Below are 26,314 nucleotides of genomic sequence, written 5' to 3' on the forward strand. Positions count from 1 at the left end.
TTAACACGCTATAATAAATTCTCTACAGCATATGGTATTTTGAGCTAAAACTTCACATGCCTACTCTGGAGACACCAAAGATTTATTTTACATCTTAAAAAGGCATCAGTATTTAAATCATATCACGCTAGTCTCTGTTTATGAATATGTTACTCCAACCCTGGAAAACAAATCATCTGTCATCCAGAGACATGAAAGGACGTGTGATTAATGAAATTCATGCTGCCACATTCCATTGTCCTTTGTTATTATGAAGACAAACTTCTTCATCACAGAGTTTAAATTTCTTCATTTTAGTCATAAATAATAAGAGCTTCAGTGTCAAAAAGTAACTTTTTACATTACTTTGTCTTTCTTGGCTGAGGCTTAATCTCTCTCAGGCCTTTCAAGTTTTCATGACTGAGAAGAAATTGCATATTTTCATTGCAAAAATGTCAAGCTCTGACCTGCCATCTCCGTTTCTGACTCAAAAAGTCCCGCACAGGCGTGCACGCATAGGGTTTAATTCAGTACATTACTTTAGTTTTAAAGTAGTTACTTCCATTACTTTTTTAAAAAGGTAACTTAAATATTAATGTGTACATTTAAAAAAATGTATCAGTTGCTTTACTCATTACTTTAGAAAAGTAATATTATTACATAATTGATGTTACTTGTAATGCAACAGAGGAGCCATGATGCAAATGTACTTTTACAGACATCCTCATGACATCAGAGCCTTCTGATTGGTTGGAGGAGGAGTCCTAAGATTCTCTAGCAGTGCCTGTGGTTTACACAGGGACATCATCCACTCTCACATTCACTTCATGTGCACTCATTCAGGATGGCGAGCCGGTGAGTAATGGAACTTTGTAGAAGTATTTAATTTTGGCTAGTACGTAGGAAAACATTCTTTTTTCACAATGTTTGCAAAAAGGTCCTATAATCATTCTTGATTTTCTTAAAAAGTTACATTTTTTGCTTAAGTTTACGGTGATATTTAGTATACCCAAAAATTTATATTCAGTTGTTGTCTATTTCACATTTTAATAAAGTCTAAAATGTTGACATCTGTTTTCATTTTCAGTCTTGAACACCCAGCTGGTGGCTATAAGAAACTGTTTGAGACGTGTGAAGAATTGCCAGAGCCCATTTCTGCTCAGGTCTCAGGTCTGTAACTTTGCAATACTTAAACTTTTATCAATGTTGAACTTTTGAATGTTTTAAAATTATACAGAGTGAAATTTGCTTACTACATACATTTTATTGTGATTTGTTTGTATTATATTTGTCAAATACTATTAAAACACATGGCACATTCTCAATCCTTTTATTAAAATTATGTTAGATGAGCAAGCTACAGTAATGGCTGTAGATGCCTTTGTTTAACCTCTTAAGACCCGAGCTTTGGTTTGACTTGCATTTAAGATTTTTTTCAGCTATTGGTTAGGAAGAACCAATAAATATAATAAAAAACAATTATTTGAACATGAAGGAGTGTAATTGTCCACGTTTGTTTACAACAGGTTCCAGTTACACAGAATTAAAGGTGCAGTGTGTAATTTTTAGAAGGATCTCTTGACAGAAATACAAAATAATATATATGATCAGGGGTGTATAAAGACCTTTCATAATGAACCGTTATGTTTTTATTACCTTAGTATGAGCTGTTTTTATCAACATACACAGAGGGTCCCCTTACATGGAAGTCGCCATTTTGTGCCACCATGTTTTTTAAAGAAGCTCTTAACAGACACACTTTTTTATTAGTTATCTTCAACAGTGATATGTTTGTCCTGTGGCGGCTACCGTAGCTTCTCTATGCATTTCAAAAGCGAAGGATGAGCTGTAAATTGAGTTGTTGGTTGCAATTTGCAACCTCACCACTAGATGCCATTCAAATTTACACACTGCACCTTTAAGTATTATTGTGCAAACAACAAAAAAATGTGATGTCCACGTGTGTGGACACATCAGGTCTTAAGGAGGTTAATAGATGTTTTACAAGGACCGTAGTATGTGTAGTAAAAAAGTAAGAATTCTCTTTCCAGGCAAAATCCCTACATGGCTGACCGGCAGTCTTCTCCGTCTGGGCCCCGGACTCTTTGAGATCGGAGATGAACCTTTTCACCATCTTTTTGACGGACAAGCTCTCATGCACAAGTTTGACTTAAAGGATGGGCGTGTGACCTATCATCGCAGGCAAAGTCTTCTGTTTAATTGTGCCTGTAAAGCCTGAACGATATGTTTTGCAATCGTTCACTGGATTTAATAAGTCATGTTGAGATGAATTCCATTGAGCTGATCTTCTTAATGTTTGTGGTTGTGGTCATATTAAAATAGAGGAGCTGGCACAGAAGAGTCATTCATTACAAACAAATAAATTTGAATTTGATGCATTTTCTTCTTATAACTTTACTGTTGAACTTCAGGTTTATCCGAACTGATGCGTATGTGCGTGCCATGACTGAGAAAAGGATTGTGATCACTGAGTTTGGCACCGCTGCATATCCAGATCCGTGCAAAAACATCTTTTCCAGGTTTGGAAAGTATTTTGCACTTATTTTATAGGAATGAAACAACTTTCTTTTTAAAGTCGGTTTATTTTGGTATACTTCCTATTTTGGCATCAGGTTTTTCACTTACTTCCAAGGCATTGAGGTGACGGATAACTGCCTTGTTAACGTCTATCCCATCGGTGAAGATTTCTATGCCTGCACGGAAACCAACTACATAACCAAAGTCGATCCTGATACATTGGAAACAATTAAAAAGGTTTCTGTTTGCACAGATTTAAGCCCATCAACAAGAACACGAATCCTTAACAATCTCTGCTCGCACACAGGTTGACCTTTGCAAGTACGTTTCGGTCAATGGAGTGACTGCGCATCCACATATTGAACAAGATGGTACCTTATATAACATTGGAAACTGTTTTGGAAAGAACATGTCACTGGCCTACAACATAGTCAAGATTCCTCCTGCACAGGATGGTTAGTGTTTTTATTTTTATTTTGCTATTTTATTGTTATTCATTCTGTATGATGAGGTTTTTAATGACAGTATGATTTGTTTATTCAGATAAATCAGATCCCATTGAAAAGTCAGAGGTTTTGGTGCAGTTTCCAAGCAGTGAGAGATTAAAACCTTCTTATGTCCATAGGTTGGTTGCAATTATTTAATAGATTTGATCAAATATCTTGATAGTTATATAGTTTTTAAATATATTTTTATATACAGCTTTGGCATGACAGAGAGCTACTTTGTGTTTGTTGAGACCCCAGTGAAGATCAATCTGTTGAAGTTTTTGACATCCTGGAGCATCAGAGGGACGAATTATATGGACTGCTTTGAGTCAAATGACCAAATGGGTGTAAGTCGAGGCTTATTTTTTCTTCTGAATGGTTTTTAAAGAACCTTTAACATCCACAGAACCATTTAAAGGGGTCATATTATAAGATTTTTTTAAAGATGTAAAATAAGTCTTTGGTGTCCCACAGTGCATATGTAAAATTTTAGCTCAAAATACCCCACAGATAATTTATAGTAACTTTATGATGTTAAAGTTACCACTTTGTAGGTCCGAGCAAAAATGTTGTCTGGGTGTGTCCTTTAAAATGCAAATGAGCTAATGAAATGCAAACACTGATCGCAATGATGGTGGCTTGTTGAAATTGCAACTCAATTGTGCTGTCAACTTTTTTCTCTTTACTCCTTTCTAAATGTCAGTGCCGTGGTTGGATAGTGACGATTAAGGGGCGGTATTATTGTAATTGGACTTGCTACCTACGTCACAAAACAGGCAAAATCTAAAAACAGGCAAAATCTAAAAACAGGCAAAATCTAAACTACATATTTTTTCACATGCTTGCAGAGAATGGGCCCTATGGTCGAAAAGGGTTGGACCTATTTTTTTAATGAGTAATGGGAGTATTTTGGGCGTAACGTGGAATAAATCAGTAAGAGTCTCAGCTCTCATCCCCTTAAAAAGCCAGTTGCGCTGGCGCTATGTCTAATCCCTATTTAGATGACGGACTTTGTAAACTGAAAAACTAAGCGGAGGAAGAAGATCCCCAGTTTAAGATTAATGTTAAATAATTGTGTTGTTTTTCACTTGTATTGAAATTGTTATTTTTTTATTAAAACCTTTAAAACCCGTTTTATTTAGCCATGGAAGTTAAAAAGCAGGCTGTTAATTGGTTTAAATGTATGGCTATCCAATATCATCAAAAATAATTTACAAGTATGTAAGAAAAGGTTTGTACTGTAAAAATACTTTATTGGTAACAAACAGGAGATAAAGAATTTACAAACGGCTCTCCGCACGTTTCAGCACTTGGACAGCGTCATGGTTTTTTTTAACCATTACTTCAAAATGTTTCTCATCTCACCATATCCACAGGTACAGAGTCATCATATACAATAAATCCGTGAGGTAGCATTAAAAAAACATTCAAAAACAGATGCATTTGTTTAAAGCAAAGCATTTATTTACTTACCAGGCTGCAGATGAAGCAGCTCTTTGCGCCTTCTAACATCTCATAATTCGTCCTCATTTATGTCTAAGAGACTCAATAATAATCTTTTACATTCAATCCTTTAATCTTTCATATTTAAAAACGTTTTTGTGCTGCTGCACATTCATGTATGTGATAAGCAAACCCAGTTACAGCTTTTCAACATGGAAAAAGTCCGGAATATAAGAAAGACATTTTTTTATTAACGTGAAGGTTCTTTGGGGAACCAAAAATTTTTTTCTATGCCAATTTTTTCTAGCTCCATTACTAAAGGGTTGAATCACTTTTATAAGTTTGGAAATCATGTGGAGCGAAAAAACCACCAAACATTCGGTTTTATTGCCACATCCATTGTATCTGGTTCCATTCCCAGACTTGGTTTCATTTAGCCACCAAGAATCCTGGAATAAACATCGAGCACAAATTCAGAACATCTGCCTTCAATGTGTTCCATCATATTAACTGTTTTGAGGACCAAGGCTTTGTTATTGTTGACCTTTGCACATGGAAGGGGTAAGGTTGTATTTTCTTATGTCTGGACAAATAACATCTCATGATGCACAATTGCTAAACAGAGAAATGAAACAAAAACACTCACTGTACTTTTTATATGTTTTTGACAGGCATGAGTTTGTGTATAATTATCTGTATTTGGCAAACCTAAAACAAAATTGGGAGGAAGTGAAGGCGGCAGCTTTGAGAGCGCCACAGCCAGAAGTACGGAGATATGTGCTTCCTCTGGATCTTCACAGGGTAAGAGACATCATGCTCAGGAGCAAGTGAATTGGGACATTGGTTTTACTGTTTTTTGTTTGTTTCTAGGAGGAGCAGGGGAAGAATTTGGTTTCTCTACCGTACACCACAGCCACTGCGGTTTTATGCACTGATGGGACAGTTTGGCTCGAGCCTGAGGTTCTGTTTTCTGCACCACGTCAGGGTGAATGCTAAGCCCTAAATATCTCAACAATTAGCAAATTAAGCAATACAGCAATTGTATGAGAAATTATTGGATTTAATACAAACTTCAATCATGGTATATTTAATACAGTTTTTTAAAAAATCAGTGGCGGTCAGTGACTTCTTTTTTCGAGGGCCCACGAAGCAAAGTTCGTCACAACATGTATGTAGCCCGTCATGGGTGTGGTTCGTAATTTCAAAATATGTGTTCTGCGCTTCGAGTAAATATGTGCATCTCGTGTCTTGTCAAAATAAGTGCCTGCTGCAGACGTGTCTAAAGGGTTAATGATAAAAGAGACGCTCGCGTTTGCCAGATACTCGCAAAATCTCATGCATAATCAGAGTTTACTGTTAAGGGAGTGTCTTGCATCTCTTTTATCATGAATGGTTTTCACGCGTGTGCAGCAGGCACTTATTTTGACAAAACATTTGATGCACATGGTTCACATGACGCAACAAAACATATTTTGAAAACATGAGCAACACACGACACTCTCGGAAGAGCAGTCACGAGCCGCCACTGAAAATATTTCTTCCAAATAAATTTTAGCTGAAGTTTAAAGGTGCATTATGTACATTTTTGTGGCATCTAGTGGTGAGGTTGCGCATTGCAACCAACGGCTTAGTCCACTGCTCACCCTTCACTTTTGAAACGCATAGAGAAGCTACGTAAGCCGCCACGAAACAAACATGTCATCGTCGGAGACAACTTAGTAAAAAAGGTTTGTCCGTTAAGGGCTTCTGTAGAAACATGGTGGCACAAAATGGCGGCTTCCATGTAAGGGGACCCTCGGTGTATGTAGATAAAAACAGCTCATTCTAAGGCAATAAAAACATAATGGTTTATAAAGAAAGGTCTTTCTACACCCCTAATCATATAGTTTTATTTTGCATTTCTGTAAAGAGATTCTTCTAAAAATTACACACTGCACCTTTAAGCTGTTTTGTGTTCATTCTGTTTATTTTTTTTGACAATTTAAAAATGAAAAGTAAATAGGATTTAATGTGTTTTTTCTTTGGGTTGTTTGTGTGCTCCAGCATTTGAGTTTCCTCAGATCAACTACCAAAAACACTGTGGGAAAAATTACACTTTTGCTTATGGACTCGGACTGAACCACTTCATTCCAGACCGGGTAAATGCGACAAGATATTTTCCAAGTTCAATAATTGTTTCATTTGGGAGCATGTTAGTTTATTTATCTATATGGGCTTCTAGATTTGCAAGTTGAATGTGAAAAGCAAAGAAACATGGATATGGCAGGAGCCAGACGCCTATCCGTCCGAACCTCTGTTTGTACAAAGCCCTGATGCCAAAGATGAAGATGATGGTATTACTTAAATGTTACTAAACAAATGATTTCAGATTAGTTTATTCTCTTGACATAAATTAATCTTTACTTTGCTGTTCTCAGGCGTTCTTCTGAGTATCGTGGTTAAACCAGGGGTTATCCAGAGGCCAGCTTTCCTTCTCATACTCAATGCCACTGACCTGACAGAAATAGCTCGTGCAGAGGTTGATGTCATCATACCGGTCACCTTGCATGGCATGTACAAACCGTAATGAACCAGAAGAGCACAGACTACGTTTTCAAACAATCAAGTGGAACATTTAATGCTAATAACATAGGTACAGATTTTTTATAATGTATTGCTTTTTCTTTTTTTTAAATGAATGAGAACATAGCTTTCATGTTTAATAACAGTTATTTATTCTCAAGAAAAATGTACAAATTATTTAACTATCTAAAAAAATTAGTCTTGGCAATTTGTAATAAAATAGACATTTATTATTCATTATATAAAACACATTATACGTGTTTAAAGTCCAATGAGTTACAGTCGGAGAAGAGGTGTCCTCATCTTTTCCCTGGACAACTGATATTCTTGTTGTTTAATAATTTTCAAACACTTGCCTAAAACCTAGTGAACAGAAAAGAGAAGAATATTTTAAATTGTTTTTATTTTCTTTCTTTTTATCTTAACATGCAATCATTTGAAGAAATTTTTTTATGTGAATATGTGTGTATACAAGCACAGAAGATTAACCAATAAACCACTTAATCAATCGAAATTATGCTGAATATATTCTTTACATTCATACATTTGTGAGACGCTTTTATGCCCAAGCGAACTACAGTGCATTACGTCTATACATCTTTTTTTAATCAGTATGTGTGTTCCAGTGGCGGTCGGTGACTTCTTTTGATCGAGGGCGCTCGATGTGAAGTTCGTCACAACATGTTTGTAGCCCGTCATGTGTGTGGTTCGTAATTTCAAAATGTGTTCTGCGCATCGAGTGATCCTATGTGCATCACATTTCTTGTCAAAATAAGTGCCTGCTGCAGATGCGTCTAAATGGTTTATGATAAAAGAGACGCTTGCGTTTGCCAGATACTCGCATAATCTCATGCATAACCAAAGTTTACTGCTAAGGTAGTGTCTTGCGTGTATTTTGTGAACGCAAGCGTCTATTTTATCATAAACGGCCTTGACGCGTGTGCAGCAGGCACCCACCCCGACAAAACACGTGATGCACATGACGCAACAAACACAAGCCACACATATTTTGAATTTGCACCTGTCCGATGAGCAGTCACGAGCCGCCACTGATGTGTTCCCTGGGATTGAACCCATGACCTTGCTAATGCAATGCTGTACCAACTAAGCTTTACCTTTCTGGTGTCTTGAGGTAGAATAACTCCATCATCCCACAGTCGGCCAGTGGAGAAGAAAGCTGAACTCTCATCCTCCAACCTTTACATCAACACAGACAATCTTATTGTATGAAAATCTCACGCACTTAAGGTTTTAAGTCACCAAAACATTTCGCATCATGTTTTAGTGGAACCATCATGTCGCCTCTTACATCTCATTAATCTGAGTGATTTCCTCTTCTGTCTGCACCAGTGCATCCGAGTGGCCCGGTGCCAAAATGGACACTTTAGCATTGGGCCACAGGAACAGAAAGTTAGGGTCGAAAGCCCTTCCACACTAAACGTCCAAACAGACAGAGATGGAGTAAGTAGCCATTTAATAAATAAATAAAAAATTAAAATTTTGTTTAACTCACCATAGCATAGCTATCACTTCCGTGGCATCCTCCAATTACAACAGTGATTTTGGGAACTGAGGCACAGGCCACAGCAGACATCATAGATCCCTGAGCTTTTAGTCTGTTAGTGTTGGACTCTGCCTATGAGAGATAGGAAAAAGAAAAAAGATGTAGGCCATTTAAATCTAGAATGAAGGAAAGACAGCAACAAAGTAAAAACTTCAGTGGCATCTGGTACAATTTAAAAAATCTAGTTTGTTTAAAGGTGCCATAGAATGTAAAACTGCATTTACCTATGAATAAATGAAAAATAAGAGTTCTGTAGGTAATGACATATTGTGAGCCTCAAACACGAATGTTTCCTCCTTATGTAAACCTTGTGCATGCAAAAGACCGCTGGAAAACAGCCCAATTTCAACATAACACTAACTCTGACCCCAACATCAAATTACACATTAAATTAATAACAATGTTGTTACAATGCTAAAAACATAGCTGTAACTGCTAAGTTAAAGGTATAGCGGAGGATTTTCTCGAATTTTAGAAAAGAACCGCCTTCTCCACTTTCTTAAAAAATGCAATTGCACAACACTCTTGATTGACAACTTGGAGGACCAATAGTCTTGATGATCCACCAGGAAATAGAAAATCCTCCGCAATACCTTTAACGCCATATGCTAGTTAATGCTATATGCTAGCATTTAGCCTGAAGTTCTAGTATTGATGCCACGGTTATGTTTTGCAGGTCCATACTGAAAAAAACACAAACAAACTTACTACACGTACATCAACAATCTCCAAACAATTGATTATTCCTCAAATTCTGTAACACAGGCTCAAACATAAGGTCTGTTTACACACACACAGAGCTACTGAAGGAGGTCAACATTATTATTCATGACCCTATCAAATAAGGTAATAATAGACCATTTTATTCTATAGGTTGTAAATGGTAAATGTAAAACCGTGTTGGGATCATTTTCGCACCTAATAAAGCCAAACACATTCTATGTAGATATCAAAGAACACTTTAGCCTATTATTTCAATGCATTCTTTGGCACCTTTAAAAAAATTCACAAGAAAGGACTCAAGCAACATTTTTTAACAATCTTTAAACATTTGCATGCAACGAATGCTGATTTATTGAATCAATGTTAAGTTACTATAAAAATATTCAAGGAAATTGACTGAAAATCTATTTTACACATGCATAAATGATGCCTTGTGATGTACCTTGGCTTGTGAGAGGGTGTGTGGAGGCACTGGTGATGTGTTCTGTAGGAAAACAAGGGGGATGTCTCTTTGATCACACAGCTGGACAAAATGACTGCCTTTCAGGGAAGCTTCATATGTCAATTCTCCATTATTGGCCACAATTCCAATCTGATGACTAAAGATTTATGAATAAAATGAATTTACTTTAAAATCGGACAACAGTCAAGTAAAAGTTAATATTCTATACAAGTATTGATACCTTACCCTTCAACTCTGGCAAATCCTGTGACAAGGGTGGTACCATAACGCGCCTTGAACTCCTGAAATCGACTCCCATCAGTCAGTCGACTCACAATCTGAACAAAAACATTAAATATGTCAAATTAATAACCTTAAAATGTGTCTTTAGAGTCTTATTAACTCTTTCCCCATCAGTGTTTTTTTTTTAAAGTTTTCACAAAAGATTAAAGGGACATTACACTTTTTTGAAAATATGCACATTTTCCAGCTACCCTAGAGCATTTGATTTTTACCGTTTTGGAATCCATTCTGATCTCTGGGTCTGGCGGTACCACTTTTAGCATAGCTTAGCATAATCCATCACATCTGATTAGACCATTAGCATGGCGCCCAAAAATAACCAGATTTTCAATATTTTTCCTATTTAAAATTTGACTCTTCTGTGGTTACATCGTCTACTAAGACCGACGGAAAATTAAAAGTTGTGATTTTCTAGGCAGATATGGTTAGGAACTATACTCTCAGGGGCGGTTTCCCGGACCAGGATTAGCTTAATCCAGGACTAGGCCTTAGTTTAATTAGGAAATATAACTAGTTTTAACAAACATGCGTTACTAAAAGCATTACTTGTGTGCATTTTGAGGTAAAACAAAGGGCACTGATGTATTTTAAGATATGTCGGTGCAAGTTGTTTTCAGTTTGGAGAGCTCTTAAAAGTGTTTAAGTCTAGGACTAGTCTAATCCCTGTCCGGGAAACCGCCCCTCAATCTGGCGTAATAATCAAGGACTTTGCTGATGCAACACGGCTGCAGGATGTGCAATGATACCACGCAGCAGCCAAAAATACTCCCCTTAGTATCTTTCAATACCAGGGGACTATTTTCGGGTAGTGCATAATATCATTGCACCTCCTGCAGCCATATTACGGCAGCAAAGTCCTTGATTATTACGCCAGAATGAGAGTATATTTCCTAGCCATATCTGCCTAGATAATCGCAACTTTTAATTTTCCATCAGTCTTAGTAAACGATAACTACAGAAGAGTCAAGTTTTTCCCCCAATGAGGGGAAAGAGTTAACACATAGGTTAGTTACTAAATATTGCAAGAACACTTACTAGTCTGATATCCATACTGTACTCATAGCTCCGTGGGGCAAGACCCATGAGATCATCAATACTGTACAAGGGCTCCTCAGGACGAGTGCTTGTCTCCTCAGGGAGCTCATAGTTTAGGGTGGAGATGATGTTTCTGGCATACTCATATGCTTCACTCTCAACTGTGGCAAAATGATCCACACAGCCGCTCACTCTGAGGATTCAGGTAGAGAGATGAGACATCATTAATAAAAACTGACATAATGCGTTGAACACAACCATGCAAGATCCTTTTAAACCCACAATTCAACACATTTCACTGAATTACTTTACTATAACCCCTATCAACCTATGACTTTAGACATGATACTATAAAAGTAGCTTTGAATACCATGTAAAAACCATAATACATACATTTCAGTACCACCTCTACAAAAACCCAATAGTACAGTCAGTGATAGTATCAGATTGTATAACCATAATACATTTATGGTGTTTATCAAAGTTTCTGTGTATGACTATAACTTGTTAACAGCATACTCTGAGTGTAGCGTGGCTCCTCCCAGGTCCTCTGGAGAAACCTCCTCCCCAGTCGCAGCCTTTACCAGTGGTGGACCTCCCAAAAATATTGTTCCTATCCTGTGGACAATCACCGCCTCCTCAGCCATAGTTGGCACGTAGGCACCACCAGCAGTGCATGACCCACACACTACTGCCACCTACAGGTATGAAAGGATATTGCAGTAGTGTTAGGTAGTAAATAAAGAAAAACTTCAGAAAGTAAACTTGCATGTAAAAAACAAGTCTTGTTACCTGTGGAATCTTCATTGCTGACATAACCGCTTCATTGTAAAAGGTCCGACCTCCTTGATTTTTATCAGGAAAGATTTCTGACTGTTGATTGTGAAATTCCACATAAATCAACAATGATGAGAAATGTCATATGTCACATTATGAGATACTATGGTAGTACCTGTAAAGGCAGAAATGCACCACCGCTGTCTACCAAATATACACAGGGCAGGCGATTCTGCATGGCCACGTCTTGCGCCCTAAGCTGCTTTTTAACTGTGATGGGATATGCTGTGCCTCCTTTCACAGTAGCATCATTTGCGATGAACACACACCATAGTCCATTAATCTGACCGATTCCTATAGAACAATTAATTAAGAAGTTATTGACTTTATTGAAATGTTTTAAGAAGAACATCTTAGATAATTTATTACAATATTATTATAACCATGTACCTGTAAGACAGCCTGCTGATGGGATGTCTCCATAAGGCAGTCCAAATCCAGCGAAAGGAGAAAGCTCTAAATAATTTTCATCATCCAACAGCATGCGGAGTCTTTCTCGTACCAGGACTTTTCGATTCCTCTGCGTATGTCTGGCTATGGCGTTTTCACCACCCCCTTTGAAGACCTTTTGCTTGTGGTCAAGGTACCTGATGTAACAGAGCAATATTATTATCATTAATAATATTAATAATAATTTTAAAAAATGCATAAAAGGTATGCATATAAGATTTTAAATGCATCACACTTACTTTTGCTGACATATCAGGCTGTTCCTGAGATTTGCTTCATATACGTGCTTGTGAAATGGATGAAATGTTCCATCTATAACTGGAAAGGCACTTGGCATCCGTCTCCTTCGTACAGTGGAGCTCATACAGCGATATGATGCTGTCTGAGACCTGTGTCTTTGCAGAATGTGTGTCAAGGGTGAAATAGGTGAATGTGTGGTGTGACATGCGGTGCAAAGCTTTAATGATGTATCCCATAACTGTGGATTCTGTGAGACTGAAGCTCTTGCGAGTTGTATGAAGTTATTCCCCCTGAAAGACCTGTTGAAATAAGAGGAGACATGCATGTTATTGTAAGAACTTTAGGCTTTTGAGCATTGGGGCGACAATAAAAAAAGACTTGATGAGATATGCATGCTATTTGTAACTCATTTTGACACGTTTTAGAATGACCTAACGTTATATGCTTACTTGTTTCGTCTCTCGTTTTGTGTGTCAAAGGTCGTAATGTGTCAGTGCGGTTCTTGTCTCACATCGCATCAAACAGTATAATTTAGAGCCGTAAAACCACATAATGTTATTTTAGCATACAATATATGAGCTTACCTTAACATACAGTAGTACATTACGAGACAACAAGTAAGCAGAAAATGTGATTGAATAGTGGCTGTGGAAGTTCGCGTTTTTTTTGCGAATTCTCGCGCAGGCGCAAGTAACTACGTCTGGTGGAAGACAAAACGTTTGTCTTTATGATTTCATAGTTTATATCACCGACGATGTTAGGAAGATATCAGTGTCTATGTATGGAGTGTATATGGTGTAACAATGTTCATAATACGGGTTAATAATCCACAGAACAGCACGTAAATGTGCAAAGGATTTTTTGTCTGTGGCACGCTAGACCAAGTATTCTCGCGAGAACACCACAGTACCAGCGCTACAAGAGATATGTCTACAAGTCAAATGATACACGATGATGACCTGTAGAGAGCACTATATACTAGCAAATACGTGTTTATATCTCTAAATGTTAACATTCTTTTAATATTTTCCTGGTACCTTAGTGAATGTTTATATACAAATTTTCACATAACAATAAATAAAACGGACATATTCTTATTTTTCTAAACATAGAATTAAAGGGATAGTTCACTTTAAAATGAAAGTTCTGTCATCATTTACTCATCATCCTCATGTTGTTGTAAACCTGTATGAATTTCATTTTTTTGATGAACACAAAAGAAGATATTTTGAGAAATTATGGTAAACACACAGCAGATAGTGACCATTGACTTCCATAGTAGGAAATAAATATTTTGGAAGTATTGTGATAAATGATGAAGACAATTTTTTTTATTCCTACTATGGAAGGTAATTATGACATTGTTTTCATTTTAAAGTGAACTATCCCTTTTTATATATATATATATATGAAAAAACATTTAAACCACAATTAAAAAAATGAGATCACCTTTACGTTTTACCTTGCTTTTTGATGCCCTGCCCCTGAGTCTCATAACTTGCATTTCAATGTAGAAATTGTCACTGCCATGGCGTCTGTGCAAATGACAGATACATTTGATACTTGAAACTACCAGGTAAAAAAATTGTACGTTCTTGTCCTATTCAAACTTTGTAAGTATTTGCACAGTTTTCGACATTCTTAGCCTTTTTTATATAAACTTTTGACCTGCCTAATAGCTGTTTGTATACGTATGTATATAAAGCCTTTTTTATAGTCAACTGTATTTTATACAGCTTTTTTACAGTGTAGTTTCAAATCAGCACATGCACATGTGAAAAAAGAAATCCACAGAAAATGGAAACATATTAATATAATATATATAATTGTATTATTCCGAATTTTTATATTTTATTAAACATAATACACTGTATTAATAAGGTTGTTGACTAAAATAAGCTAAACCTTCAGCTGGTGACGTCAGGCGCATGTTTTTTTCTCGCTACTCGCTCCTCCCCCCGAGCACTCTGGCGAAGTGTAAAAATGGCGTCCATCATGGAGGGGCCGCTGAGCAAATGGACTAATGTCATGAAGGGATGGCAGTACCGGTGGTTCGTGCTGGACTATAATGCCGGGTTATTGTCATATTACACCGTAAGTCTTTCTCGCACTCTTATGAGATATGAGACGTGGCTAAATGCTTAGTGGCTCATTCTGCGATCGGTTATTGCCATGAAGCGACGAGTATTGGGAGGCCTGTCAGGAGTTGGAAATCTCAAAGGGGGCGGGGCTCTGCTAGAGTGATTGAGACATTAACCAATCCGAGCTTGGCTCAGGCAGTCTTAAGCCAATGAGCAGTTTGAATCGATGTGTTGCCAACAGGAAAGCCACCTCCCTTGAAAAAAATGCTTACTGTAGTTTAGTTGGCGAAATGAAAAGGGCGGAGGCGCCCACATGTGACAGCTGTTAGGAATGTGGTAGCTTCGGGTTATTTACACCATGAAGACGAGGTTTTTGCTTTCGTTTATTGCTCAGTTATGAATTTTACAGCCAGACTAGAGCTGCAGTAGTTGTCATCAGTAAATCATACACAACTTGACCTCTCAGGCTTGTCAATGTCTGCCTTTAGGTCATGTAGGTAGTAATTGTTGACACTGTTACCTAGGAAAAAATGGACTAAATACCATGCAAAAATGTAATTTGACGCAAATTTAAATATCTGCATAAAGACTGAGGTGCAGCAACTCATGTCAAACTGAAGTACAAAGCCAAGATGATACTGTATGTACATAATTATTACTGTACATATATACCAAAGGTTTGGAATCGCAAATATTAATGGTTATTTTCTACTATTTATGCATAATATGTGTTTGATGTTGCATTTAATCAATATTTTGTGCACAGCCTCATTTCTAAAGGGGTTATTTGGATCTCAGAAGTCTTATTATGAGCACAGAAAAACACTCTAGGATGCAGGTTTTTTTTTAAAGAAACATGCAGGCTTTTGAGGATTTTAGCTTATTCACCGTATCCTCCAGAGTTAGATAAGTCCATACATAACCCTTTCCTCTCTGTGCACCCCGTAACTCTGTCTGATGCACCCACCACCGCTAGCCTAGCCCAGCACAAAGACCGGAAGTAAACGGCTCCAGCCAGCACACTGCTCCCAACAAGCGACAAAACAACGCCGACATTTTCCTATTTATATGTTGTGATCTGTATACATTTGTATATTTGTTCACAGCACCCGAGAAGCCCCGTGGTGACGAGTTCGCTCAGAGTTGCGCTAATCACTCCGCCAGCGTTGCAGTACGTTGCCTTCTGAGAATATAGTTCTCAGTATGTATACGGTTAAAAATTTGGCTGTGTCTTATAAGACCTTGTTATTTGTACACAATGCGACTATACAAATCACAGGAACATTTTGGTGTTGTTTTGTCGCTTATTGGGAGCAGTATGCTAGCTGGAGTCATTTACTTCAAGTCTTTGTGCTAAGCTAGGCTAGCGGATGGGTGCGTCAGACAGAGTTACGGCACGCACAGAGATGAAAAGGGTATGTATGGACTTTTCTAACTCTTGGGGATACGGTGCATGAGCCAAAATCCCACAAAGACTACGTATTTCTTTAAAAAAAAATGCATCCTAGAGTGTTTTTCTGTGCTAATAATAAGACTTCTGAGATACAAATATCCCCTTTAGAAATCAGGCGGTGCACAAAATATTGATTAAATGCAACATCAAAAACACATGAGTAACCAAGTAAAAATGCTATTTCAAATAAATGAAAGGGCAAACTGGGTTTAATAATCTAAAAATTGGTTGGTAAACATTTAAAACAGACAATCATAAATGGATTAATCTAATTTTGAGATATTAAGATAAACAGTTTGATCATAGAGCTGTGGGGAGTGAAGCAAAAATCATTGACTTAAACTTTACCTTGATATTTTAATAAAACTGTGTGCTTAAATGTCCAGAAACTAATAGTGCAGTAAACAAATAGCATTATGCTGCGTTCACACCAGCCGCGGTTGAGGCGTCAAGCGCGAGTTAAGTCAATGTAAAGACGCGTTGACCGCATCTGGAGGTCTCACAGAACGAATGAGGTGTTAAGCTCGGTAGACGCAATTCCGCCTCATTCGCGCGTCTAGTATTTGAAGCAAATTTTCGCCTGAATGTCTCGATGACTAGAATTTCACGTGCGGCTTTCACGCGAGAATGAAGCGATTACACTCAAAATGTTTAAGCGTCCAACTACGCACAGTAGACGGAATTTGACGCCTTATACAAATTTTTTTAGTGATCTAACAATTGTGAACAGTTCAAACTTCATTTTTATGTCTTTAAAAAAAACTTGCAAAAAAAATAGCAGTTTACATACCCAAATGAACAAAAGACCAAATACTCAAGTTTTCACTGTATTTTAAGCCCCAACAAATGGCGCTTTTCCATTGCATAGTACCCCACGGTTTAGTTTAGTTTGGGTCGGGTCAGCTCACCTCACTTTGGCGTGGTTAGCTTTTCCATTGAGTTTAGTATCACTTCGCAGTGGGAGGGATTATAGGCGTGTCGTTATATTTGCGCTGCATACGGCTGTGACATCATACAAGTGAGAGGAGAGCGTTGTTCTACATTCCCATTCATTTATTTATTTCTCAGTCCGCCACAAAATTAAAATTGGCCACCACAAATAGATGTTTGCACGTCGCGTTTATCACTACCTCTGTCTCACATGACAGTTTCTCGGTTCAAACACCCGCGGCGTCAGCTGACGGCGCTCCGCTGAGCCTCACTGAAGTTGCATTTAAGCACATAATGCGGACGTGCTCGTCGCGAATGTTTCGCCACAAACTGCAAGTCTGGAAAAAACTGTTAAGGTGTCCCTGATACTCAACATGTGGATGTTTTTCATCGCTAAAAGGGAGTTTTGGAACTTATAGCAGAGCACAGATGACAACATGTTTGCTCCAGACAGCGCAAGCTAGCCTAGCACAGGTAAAGCTAATTTCCATTCTAGCAATGACGCTGATAGTGACGTTTCTTTCAGACCAATCAGTGATCTACAATGTTTTCGCGTCACGTTTGGTATCAGCTCGGGTCGCTTGGAACCCAAACCGAGGTGGTACGAAAAAAAGTATCGGGTACCACGTACCGCACCTAATGGAAAAGCTCCCAAAAGTAAACTGACCCGACCCAAACTAAACCAAACCGTGGGGTACTATGCAATGGAAAAGCGCCAATAGATATTTTTTTCAAAGACGGTAATGGTTAAAGCGAATGTTTTCTATCAGTATTTTGGTCATTTATCAAGATCTTTTGATGATCTTTTTCTTGTTTCTTTCAGTCCAAGGACAAGATGATGCGGGGCTCTAGAAGAGGCTGTGTGCGACTCAGGGTAAGAACCTTTATTTTAAAGAGCAGGACTTGTTTCCCTCAAACGTATTGCTGTTTAGTAGATTGGTTGTAGATGATTGATCAATATCAAACTGTCATTAAAGGTCCCGTCCTTCCTGTGTTTTTAAAGCTTTGATTGTGTTTACAGTACGCAGTATAACATGTGTTCATGTTTCACGTGTAATAAAAACGCATAATTTTTTTATACAATTTACTTATCTCTCTCGATACCGCTGTTTTCACTGTCCTAAAAACTTGCTGATGTCTTCCTTGTTCTATGAAATCCCTCCTTCAGAGAAACGATTGACGTATTCCTGTGGGCGGAGTTTAGTCAAACATTGACACCATTTAAAGGGGAAGTAGAGGGCTGTAGTTCAAACCGGTCGTTTGCTGTAAGCATTGAAAGGCAAATTCTGTTAAAGAAAATATATATCGCCTGGCAGTGAACTTTGAGCTTTATCATTTTGCAGGTTTTATTTATGATCTAACCGCAACCTTAAACACTAACTAAAGTTTAAAAAATGGGATCAGGAAGAACGTGACCTTTAACCCAGTTTATGTGGATTTTGTTTATCATGTGGACATGGTACAAATGCATAAGGCACAGTGCTGAAAAACTCTTTACCACCAGATGGCACACTGGGCATCATACATACAGAACACAGAGGACAGTTATGAAATGTACAGCGTACACATAATTTAAAGAGCATTTTGATTAGACCCAAAGCCTTTTTATATATGGATTGAGTAAGAATAGAGCATACACATACGTAAGTAATTAGTTATTATTTCCAGGGGCTCTTGCATACATACATAAATACATATACTGTATAAACATTAAAAATAAATATTAAAAGGACATAGAATAAAAATGTTATGTTGAACTTTAGTCTGCATGGCTTTGTGTCATAAACCATAATAAACCAACAAGAAACAGTTAATGTTAGTTTATATCAGATATATGGCTTGTGTGTTATAATCCTTCTCGAGTCGTTAAAAGCGTTTCAGGGCAAAGGTTTATCTGACATCTGCTTGCAATAAAATGTTTAGTAATGAAGTTTTTCTGTATCGTCTTTAATGCGCATCTATTGCACAGTCACTAAACTTAATCTGAACCCATTAGTGAAACTAAACGCTGATTCCCGACATTGCCCAAGCGCAAACTGTTTGTTTAAATTTAAGACAGATGTAAAATTGCTAAGGGTCTGATTTGATCTGAATGTTTTTCTCTCAGTTGCCAGTACAGACAATGCTTAGTTCATCTTTATTCAAAGTCTAGACCTTCTTAATATATTCAGCCTTGTGAATTTTCCACTTTCTGGGATGAGATGATTTATACCAGATGTCAAAAGGTCACCACAGACTTGCGCATATTGTGTGATACGCATTATGTGACTCGCATAGGGTTCACGGTCTGTGAAACACAATTTATTGGACTGTGATGATTTTAATTCCTTGTGGAAAGTGGTTTGTTTGGAAATGTTAGTTTTTTCATAAGGATTATAAAAATCTCGGATTTCTGAATTGCACTTCTTGTGTGGTAGTGGATGAATTGAAAGAGTTTAATTGTATGTTATTCTTGTGGTCTTACAGACTGCTGCAGCAAATCTCTCTCTCTCTCGCTCGCTCGCTCACTCTCTCCATCCTCCATTCTCAATTTACATCTCCTTCCTCTTTTTATTTTTCCTACTTTACTCCACCCAATCTCTCCCACCCCTTTGCTTCTATCTCTCTCTCTTTCTCTCTCTCTCTCTTTCCTCATGCATGTGAGGGAGTGGACCAGAGGAGCGGAGAGAGCGAGCGAATGACGTGTCCCTCAGTCTGAATGGTTTTGCTTGCGTTCCTCTTTCACAGGGAGCTGTGATTGGAATCGATGATGAGGACGACAGCACGTTCACCATTACTGTGGATCAGAAGACTTTCCATTTTCAGGGTGAGGTCTCAATTTTCTCTCTCTTTGGGGCTATTGTGTTCATCTTTGCTCTCATCTTCTGTCTCTTGCCGTGCTGCTATTACCACTGTTTGTACTGTGGCTATTGGCCGGCTGCTCACGTGTGTCTGGTCTCTCTCTCTCTCTCTCTCTCTCTCTTTCTCACTCACTCACTACTCACGCTTGCTTTTTCTGTCTCTCTCTTTCCTCCTCTCTTCTTCCACTCAGTGTTTTGCTCCTGCTTACTCAGTTTTCCCCTCACGCTGTTTTCAATTTGATTTTAAAGAGGATTATGACATCAGTAACCTGCCGTCTATTGCAAACATTGCTCACACTCTAACACACACACAGTTTCCAAACATGCATTAGGCCTGCGGTGCATTTGTCCAGCTTATCGGCGTGTTTAGCTGCAACCACTGACCATCTGAGAATTTGCAGTTGTACGAATCGAGGTCTTTCCCATCATCGCAGCGATGCATAAATTACTACTTGGAATTTGAATTTCTGGAAAGTTTGAAATACGGACAGCAGAACGGGAAGGACCCAGCGGACGGACAATATCCCTTCCTTCCTTCATCCGCAGTTACGCACGTCTGCTGAGCTTCAGGTTTTTAATCTCTAGCCTCCACCTTTTTTCACTGGCTCATCTATCCTCCTCCACCCCCCTGGCATCCGCCGTGCCGGGGGTGCGTTCACTCTCCTCATGCCCTCACCCACTGCTATGTTTCGACACTGTATGCTGTGGCTTTACAATAAGAAGGGTAAGGTCATGCTCATCTACATCCTGATCTTGGGCTCGTCTGGTTGCTTCTTCTGCAGTAAATGATTTAGAATTGTTAATTTAGCTGTTGTTCATTTGTTCATTGAGATCCAGAGGTTTGTTTTGATTTGCTTATAGCAAGCTTAACACTGACCGATGGTGTTGTTAACTATGTGTGCCTGACTGTCATTTATACTCAGGAGTTACAGATTTTGTAAGTAAGTAGGGCTGCAGAATATATGGAAATATATGGAAATGAATCAAATGCAAATGTGTAAATCGCAGTGGTTTGCTATATCTGAATGATTTTTTTTACTTTGTTACGTATAGTTTTTGGTTGATGCGACTGGCTAGACAAAAAGAGGGGTGCTTTCAATTTTCAAAAAATAATGTAAAACGTGTATTTTGGTTATATAATTTTATTTTCAAGCAATTGTTTAGTTTGATTTTACAAACTTTAAGCATGATCATATCGCATTGTTTAGCAAGTTATCAAGAATTTTTTGTCTCTGGTTACGTATGTAACTGTTGTTCCCTGAGAAGGGAACGAGACGCTGCGTCTCCCTTGCCATATTTCCTGCGTCCCTGTAACGCCGTCTTTGGCAATATTTCAGATAGCGATATACTTCCTGGCTCTCGCGTCACCCTGTCTTTGTCGTTAAGCCTCACCATTGGTTGAATTTGATATACACATTTAGACTCACTTACCCCTGGAGGCGTCCCCAAAGCGTCATTGCAGTGACGCAGCGTGAGTTTCCTTAAAAAGGGAATTGTTACAATGTATCTTAAAAAGTAACACGATGTAACCTTGCTCTCACTTGAAATGTGTCCCCACATTTAGTCCTTGAATTTGAGTGTATTGGACCTGGAAAGTCCTTGAAAGGTCCTTGAATTTGAAGTTAACTAAGGTGTGGGAACCCTGTATAACCCTGTTTTGTAACTTATTTTTATTATTGTTGTTTAGGGTTAAATCTTGCCCTAAGGCTTGCTGCTTTTACGCACATATTGAACAAGAATTACTATTTTTCTCACTTATTAGTTTTCACTTGAAGCACATAATGCCATAGCAGTGTTGTGGTGTGCCAATCCAATGCCTTCTTTGGGAAAGAATATCCCAACGTGCCGTGTCATATTTCCCGCCGTGCGTGTGTGTGTATGCCTGTGCCTGAATGTGTGTAAGCTTGAAGCATGGGCTTCTGTCTCCGTGATCTTCTCATAACATCCACCTCTCCAAATCCTCAGGGACTCATTCTATCAATACTCGCATCTCCATTGCAGCAGAAGCCATTTACCCTCTAGCGGAAATGGTTTTGAGCATCTCAATGTACTGTACCTTAATTGCAGCACACTTTGTTCATGGCGTAGTTGCTTTTGGCATACGCGGTGTTCACAATGAAGCGATCTTGAGCGAGGTAGTGTATTTTGTTGTTGCTGTAAGCAGCAAGTACAGTAGTTATATGGTAAATTGAAGAAATAAAGATTTAAATTTTCTGGCTTGTTGAAAACCCTGCTCGTCTCAACCCCGGGTGGCTCGCCCACAGGCCATTCATGAAGCGTCTGATGTATATTGCACATAAAAATAGCAAGAGCTGGCTCATATCGCTGTTATGATCTGATTGGCTGGCTTCTAAGCAATATTCGTCAGTCGGGGTGCCCAGCTTTTATGAGTCCACTGGGAAATAAGAGGTTTCAAGGTACTTGTTTGATGTAATAAGTTGTTTACAAAGATGTTTATAAACAGTTTCTTTAGCACACTGATTTAATATTATTATATTGATTTTTTTTAGATTAACAAAACAACCCATGGTTAGTTGGTTTAAATGTCAGCCATGCAGTTTTCCGGTGCACGTGAGCAGTTATGGCCTAAATCGAACTGCGTTGTTGACCAGGAGGTACTATGCTACCTGAATACGACTAAAACCAGGTCTTTGAATTGTGAAATGGTTTTCAAACTTTGTTTGCTGGGATGCATTTTAACATCAACAGGATTACAGTATATGTAAACCTAAAACTGAACAACACCCTATCAGATGGCAAATTTACACTAGAATTGCGCATACTAATGGGAATATGACGTACCAAACCACATGAATATAAAATCTATTTGCGTTTTAATCTTTCACAGCCATGATTTTGCCGTATGAATTTGTATAACCGTAGGTCAGCACAATACCATCCACTGCAGAGGCTCAGAGGAACTGTACTATTCAGAGGACCATTCATAATTCATTATAGTCATCTCTGCCCCAGTATCGGCCCTGCCTGGAAGCCCCTTTTTTCCACTGAGCTAAAAGCCTCTACCTGTCTTCCTCTCAGACGCTTGACTGGAAACAAACAGTCAGCAGTTTAAAGCTCTCAGCATCTGACACTGAGCTCCTGCTGGCAGAGGATCAACGTGCACATTCATTCTCTCCGGGGGAATGAAATAATAGAGAGCAAGAAAAAGACGTAAAGGGAGCGTGATGTATCTTTCTTATCGTCATCAAACTCTCATGTTTCTACAATTTATATTTATGCACTTGACTCTTTTATCCAAAGCGACAAGATGTACGTTTTTGTCAGTATGTGTGTTCAAACCCTCTACCTTTGCACCTCTTATGCAGTGCTCTGCCAATTCAGATACAGGAGCACTGGAAAGATGCAGAGATGTTGGGAACACGTTCTCCAAAACCACTTTATCTGTTTGGAAAGCTTCATGCCACTTAGGTGTAATAGCACACTGTGTATTTTGTTTGTCCACCTTGAAAAAATCTTTACAAGATTGATGCATGATTTTCACGATCGCTAATGTTTGAAAGATGCTTAGGTTTGTTTGGAAGCAGGTTGTAGCATGTTTGCCAAATATCCACAAGCCGAAATGTATTTTCCATTGTTTTTTAAATTGTCAGTGAAATGTCAGTATTATCTTTTGTTAGGAAACTATGACTAGGTGGGTGGTTGTTCACCTAAATAATTTTCTTGTAACACAACTAGTAGAGGAGTGCATTGCAACGTGACAGATCATGGGTATAATCCCAGAGGAGCAAAGAACTGCAACGACTTATCGATGATTTAATGATGACCGATAATGAAAATCGTGTTCAACGAATGTCATTATTGATTCATTTGGTCTGTGACATCACTTGCCTAACGCCCCACTGCAACAGTGCTGGCTGTGTGATAATAAAGTAAGGTGAATCTGTTTCAAACAAAGACAAAGTAACTTCTATTAGTAAGTAACTTCTAACTTTTAAAGTGATACTCCAGCCAAATATCAAAATTACCTCATGATTTACTAACCCTCAAGCAATCCGAGATACATGTGTCCATCATCTTTCAGACGAGCACATTTGGAGTTATTTTAGTAAATGTCCTTGCTCTTCCAAGCTTTATAATGGTAAAAGATCAGGGAACAACAAAATTTGGCGCCCGGAGGGGTGCGTTTATCCTTCGTGGAGGTAATCCACACGGCTCCAATGGTTCATAAAGGTCTTCTACGGGTTATCAATGTGAATAATCCATATTTCAAACTTTATAAACTGTAATAACTAGATTTATTGGACTCATGCGATTCATGCGACAATTTAAACATAGTGAGCGCTCGTTGCCATGGGTACATTGCGCAGTGACTCCCGTGAATCGGCAAGTCCAAGATGGCGTCATTGACGGAAGCTAGTTATTATAGTTTATAAAGTTTACAATATGGATATTTTTTAATAAATTACCTGCAAAAGACTTTTATTAACCCCTTGGAGCCGTGTGGATTACTTCTGTGAAAGAAGATTGCACTTTTTTGGGCTTCAAAGTCAGAAGTTGTTTCCTGATCCCTGTTTTCAATTCAATTTGTCAAACAATGTTTGCCTCTTTTATCATCCTGTAAATCAAACTCCTAGGGGCGGTTTCCCGGACAGGGATTAGACTTCTTTCACTTCTTGGAAGAAGTGAAAATAAAAGTAGAGAAAGCGATAGTGTGTGTGAAAATGCTGTCTATTTCCTTTGTGTCGTTTTTGTAGTGGAGTGCCTCAATGTTTTCTCGCGCATGCACTGTTCAAATTCGCGTCTACCGCATCTAGTTTGCCGCTTGAACATTTTGAGTTTACTCGCTTCATTCACGCGTGAAAGACGCACGTGAAATTCTATTTATCGAGACATTCACGTGGAAATTCGCATCTTGGGAGGGGCTTCTGCGACTCCGCTCACTTTCTGTAATCACGTCACGATTAGTTAACTTGGCATGTTTTTCCACCAAAGTTCACATTTTTCAACTTGCGCGTTTCCCGCAGCAACGCTCAATTCATGCCATTCACGCGAACTAGACGCACGAATGAGGCGGAGTTGCGTCTAACACGCTACGCTACACGCATTCGCGCCGCTAGACCTCCAGACGCGCATCAACGCATCTTTACGTTGACTTAACATTAAAATCACTCGCGCTTGACGCCTCTACCGCGGCTGGTTTGAACGCAGCATTAGGGCCCATTAATGGCAAAATAGTCTTTAAAACACCAACATGAAAAAGAACCATGATTAAAAAAAGAGTGTTACGTGATACAATATTTTTCCCATATCACAGACCAAACATCGCAGACCAAACAAATCGAAAATGACGTTTTTATAATCGATTATTTGATTAGTTGTTGCAAGCATAAAGCATCTCGTAATGCGCTGTAGATTGCTGCTTTGCGTAAAAGCGTCTCCCAAATGCAAATTATTTTTGAATAATCTGCACCTGAGACCTCACAGCTATGCCACAAGCAACTGCATGTGACCTGCAGCTAGTTTAGAAATGCACACATGCTTGCTTATTCTCATGGCCTCCTAACTGGAGAATTTCAGTGTGTTGTTTCGCTGTCTTTTACAATTTTCTTGCAGCTTATTAGCAGCGAAGAGATCTCACCCTTTGACAGCAGCTACTAGTTTAACTATAACATTTATTAGGTTTAAAAAGCAAATGATGTTTCACCTCAGTATGTTTGCGAACTTGGGTCTCTCACTTTCCTTTTCATACCGCTGGGTTGTCATTAGAAGGGCACGTTGCATAAGATGCCCTCATTTTCTGCTAAAGTTCCCCATTACTTTTCAGAGACACGCTGCACCTTACTTCCTTACTTTCAAATAATGATGTGCAATATTGCATTTTACATGTATTACTTTGACTTATTTTTGTACTTTGTATTTTGCTTTTGAGCAGGTCTGTGTTGTTGTGCCCTCAATGCCAAATAAAGGCAGAGTGCACTGTGTATTGTAATCAACTCCACTAGCTCACCTCTTGAAATCTCATTGGCTAGTAAATAGAGGTAGCCCAGCATCATGGGTCATGTGACCTCAGCTCTTGCGCCAGTAAAGCAGGGAGGGGTCATGTTTGTTTTAGGCTGTGAATATCACACATATCTGGGACACAGTTTCAAACATGTTTCATAGATGTGAAATGGCACGGCTGGAGGAAGGATAACACTGTTGTACTTCAAAAGCAGGTATTAAAGCCATTTTCTGGTCACTTTTGGAAGCTCCTAAAGCACTTTCTCTTATTGATTGTTTCTGATTGATGTGCATTGTTTTTTATCTGGGTTAGTGTATGTAGTGCTGCACTACAGGTCACACAAACAAGGGTTTAGGGTTATTCGGCTTTATTTGACTTGGAAATGAGATTTTGTGTAAATGCACACATGCTCGCCTTGCTTTGTGCTGCTAAAAGCTTTTAAGT

The 26,314-nt window shown here is 38.5% G+C and overlaps 3 protein-coding genes across 6 annotated transcripts in view; 2 read left to right on the forward strand and 1 right to left on the reverse strand.

Annotated features, from left to right (window-relative positions):
* Window positions 1-701: 701 nt before the first annotated feature.
* LOC129413845 (retinal Mueller cells isomerohydrolase) lies at window positions 702-7,112 on the forward strand. Its single transcript, XM_055167642.2, has 14 exons — window positions 702-834; window positions 1,067-1,149; window positions 2,031-2,181; window positions 2,412-2,519; window positions 2,613-2,754; window positions 2,825-2,972; window positions 3,061-3,142; window positions 3,220-3,352; window positions 4,870-5,009; window positions 5,120-5,249; window positions 5,319-5,433; window positions 6,492-6,586; window positions 6,670-6,781; window positions 6,866-7,112. The coding sequence occupies exons 1-14, from the start codon at window positions 824-826 to the stop codon at window positions 7,012-7,014; spliced, it is 1,599 nt and encodes a 532-aa protein (XP_055023617.2). The 5' UTR covers window positions 702-823; the 3' UTR covers window positions 7,015-7,112.
* Window positions 7,113-7,218: 106 nt separating this feature from the next.
* Window positions 7,219-13,340, reverse strand: LOC129413844 (biotin-dependent 3-methylcrotonyl-coenzyme A carboxylase beta1 subunit). Its single transcript, XM_055167640.2, has 13 exons — window positions 13,189-13,340; window positions 12,604-12,903; window positions 12,305-12,501; window positions 12,030-12,208; window positions 11,870-11,950; window positions 11,597-11,775; window positions 11,078-11,270; window positions 9,986-10,077; window positions 9,740-9,896; window positions 8,524-8,646; window positions 8,320-8,444; window positions 8,126-8,207; window positions 7,219-7,373 (listed from the first exon to the last, which is right to left on the reverse strand). Exons 1-13 carry the CDS (start codon window positions 13,206-13,208, stop codon window positions 7,287-7,289), a joined length of 1,815 nt encoding a protein of 604 aa, XP_055023615.2. The 5' UTR covers window positions 13,209-13,340; the 3' UTR covers window positions 7,219-7,286.
* A 1,203-nt stretch (window positions 13,341-14,543) lies between these two features.
* Window positions 14,544-26,314, forward strand: part of osbpl9 (oxysterol binding protein-like 9) — a 48,826-nt gene continuing 37,055 nt past the window's right edge. For 2 of the 4 annotated variants that reach the window (XM_055167635.2, XM_055167636.2), the window contains exons 1-3: window positions 14,544-14,698; window positions 17,892-17,942; window positions 19,796-19,874. In XM_055167635.2, the coding sequence (XP_055023610.2) occupies window positions 14,588-14,698; window positions 17,892-17,942; window positions 19,796-19,874 (241 nt within the window). In that variant the 5' untranslated portion in view covers window positions 14,544-14,587. Of the gene's footprint in view, window positions 14,699-17,891; window positions 17,943-19,795; window positions 19,875-20,581; window positions 20,633-26,001; window positions 26,085-26,314 lie in introns of those variants that run through there. The other 2 variants (XM_055167637.2, XM_055167639.2) reach the window with 2 other exon arrangements.

This window comes from Misgurnus anguillicaudatus, chromosome 5 (genome assembly GCF_027580225.2).
Source record: "Misgurnus anguillicaudatus chromosome 5, ASM2758022v2, whole genome shotgun sequence".
In the NCBI taxonomy this organism is placed as follows: Eukaryota; Metazoa; Chordata; class Actinopteri; order Cypriniformes; family Cobitidae; genus Misgurnus; species Misgurnus anguillicaudatus.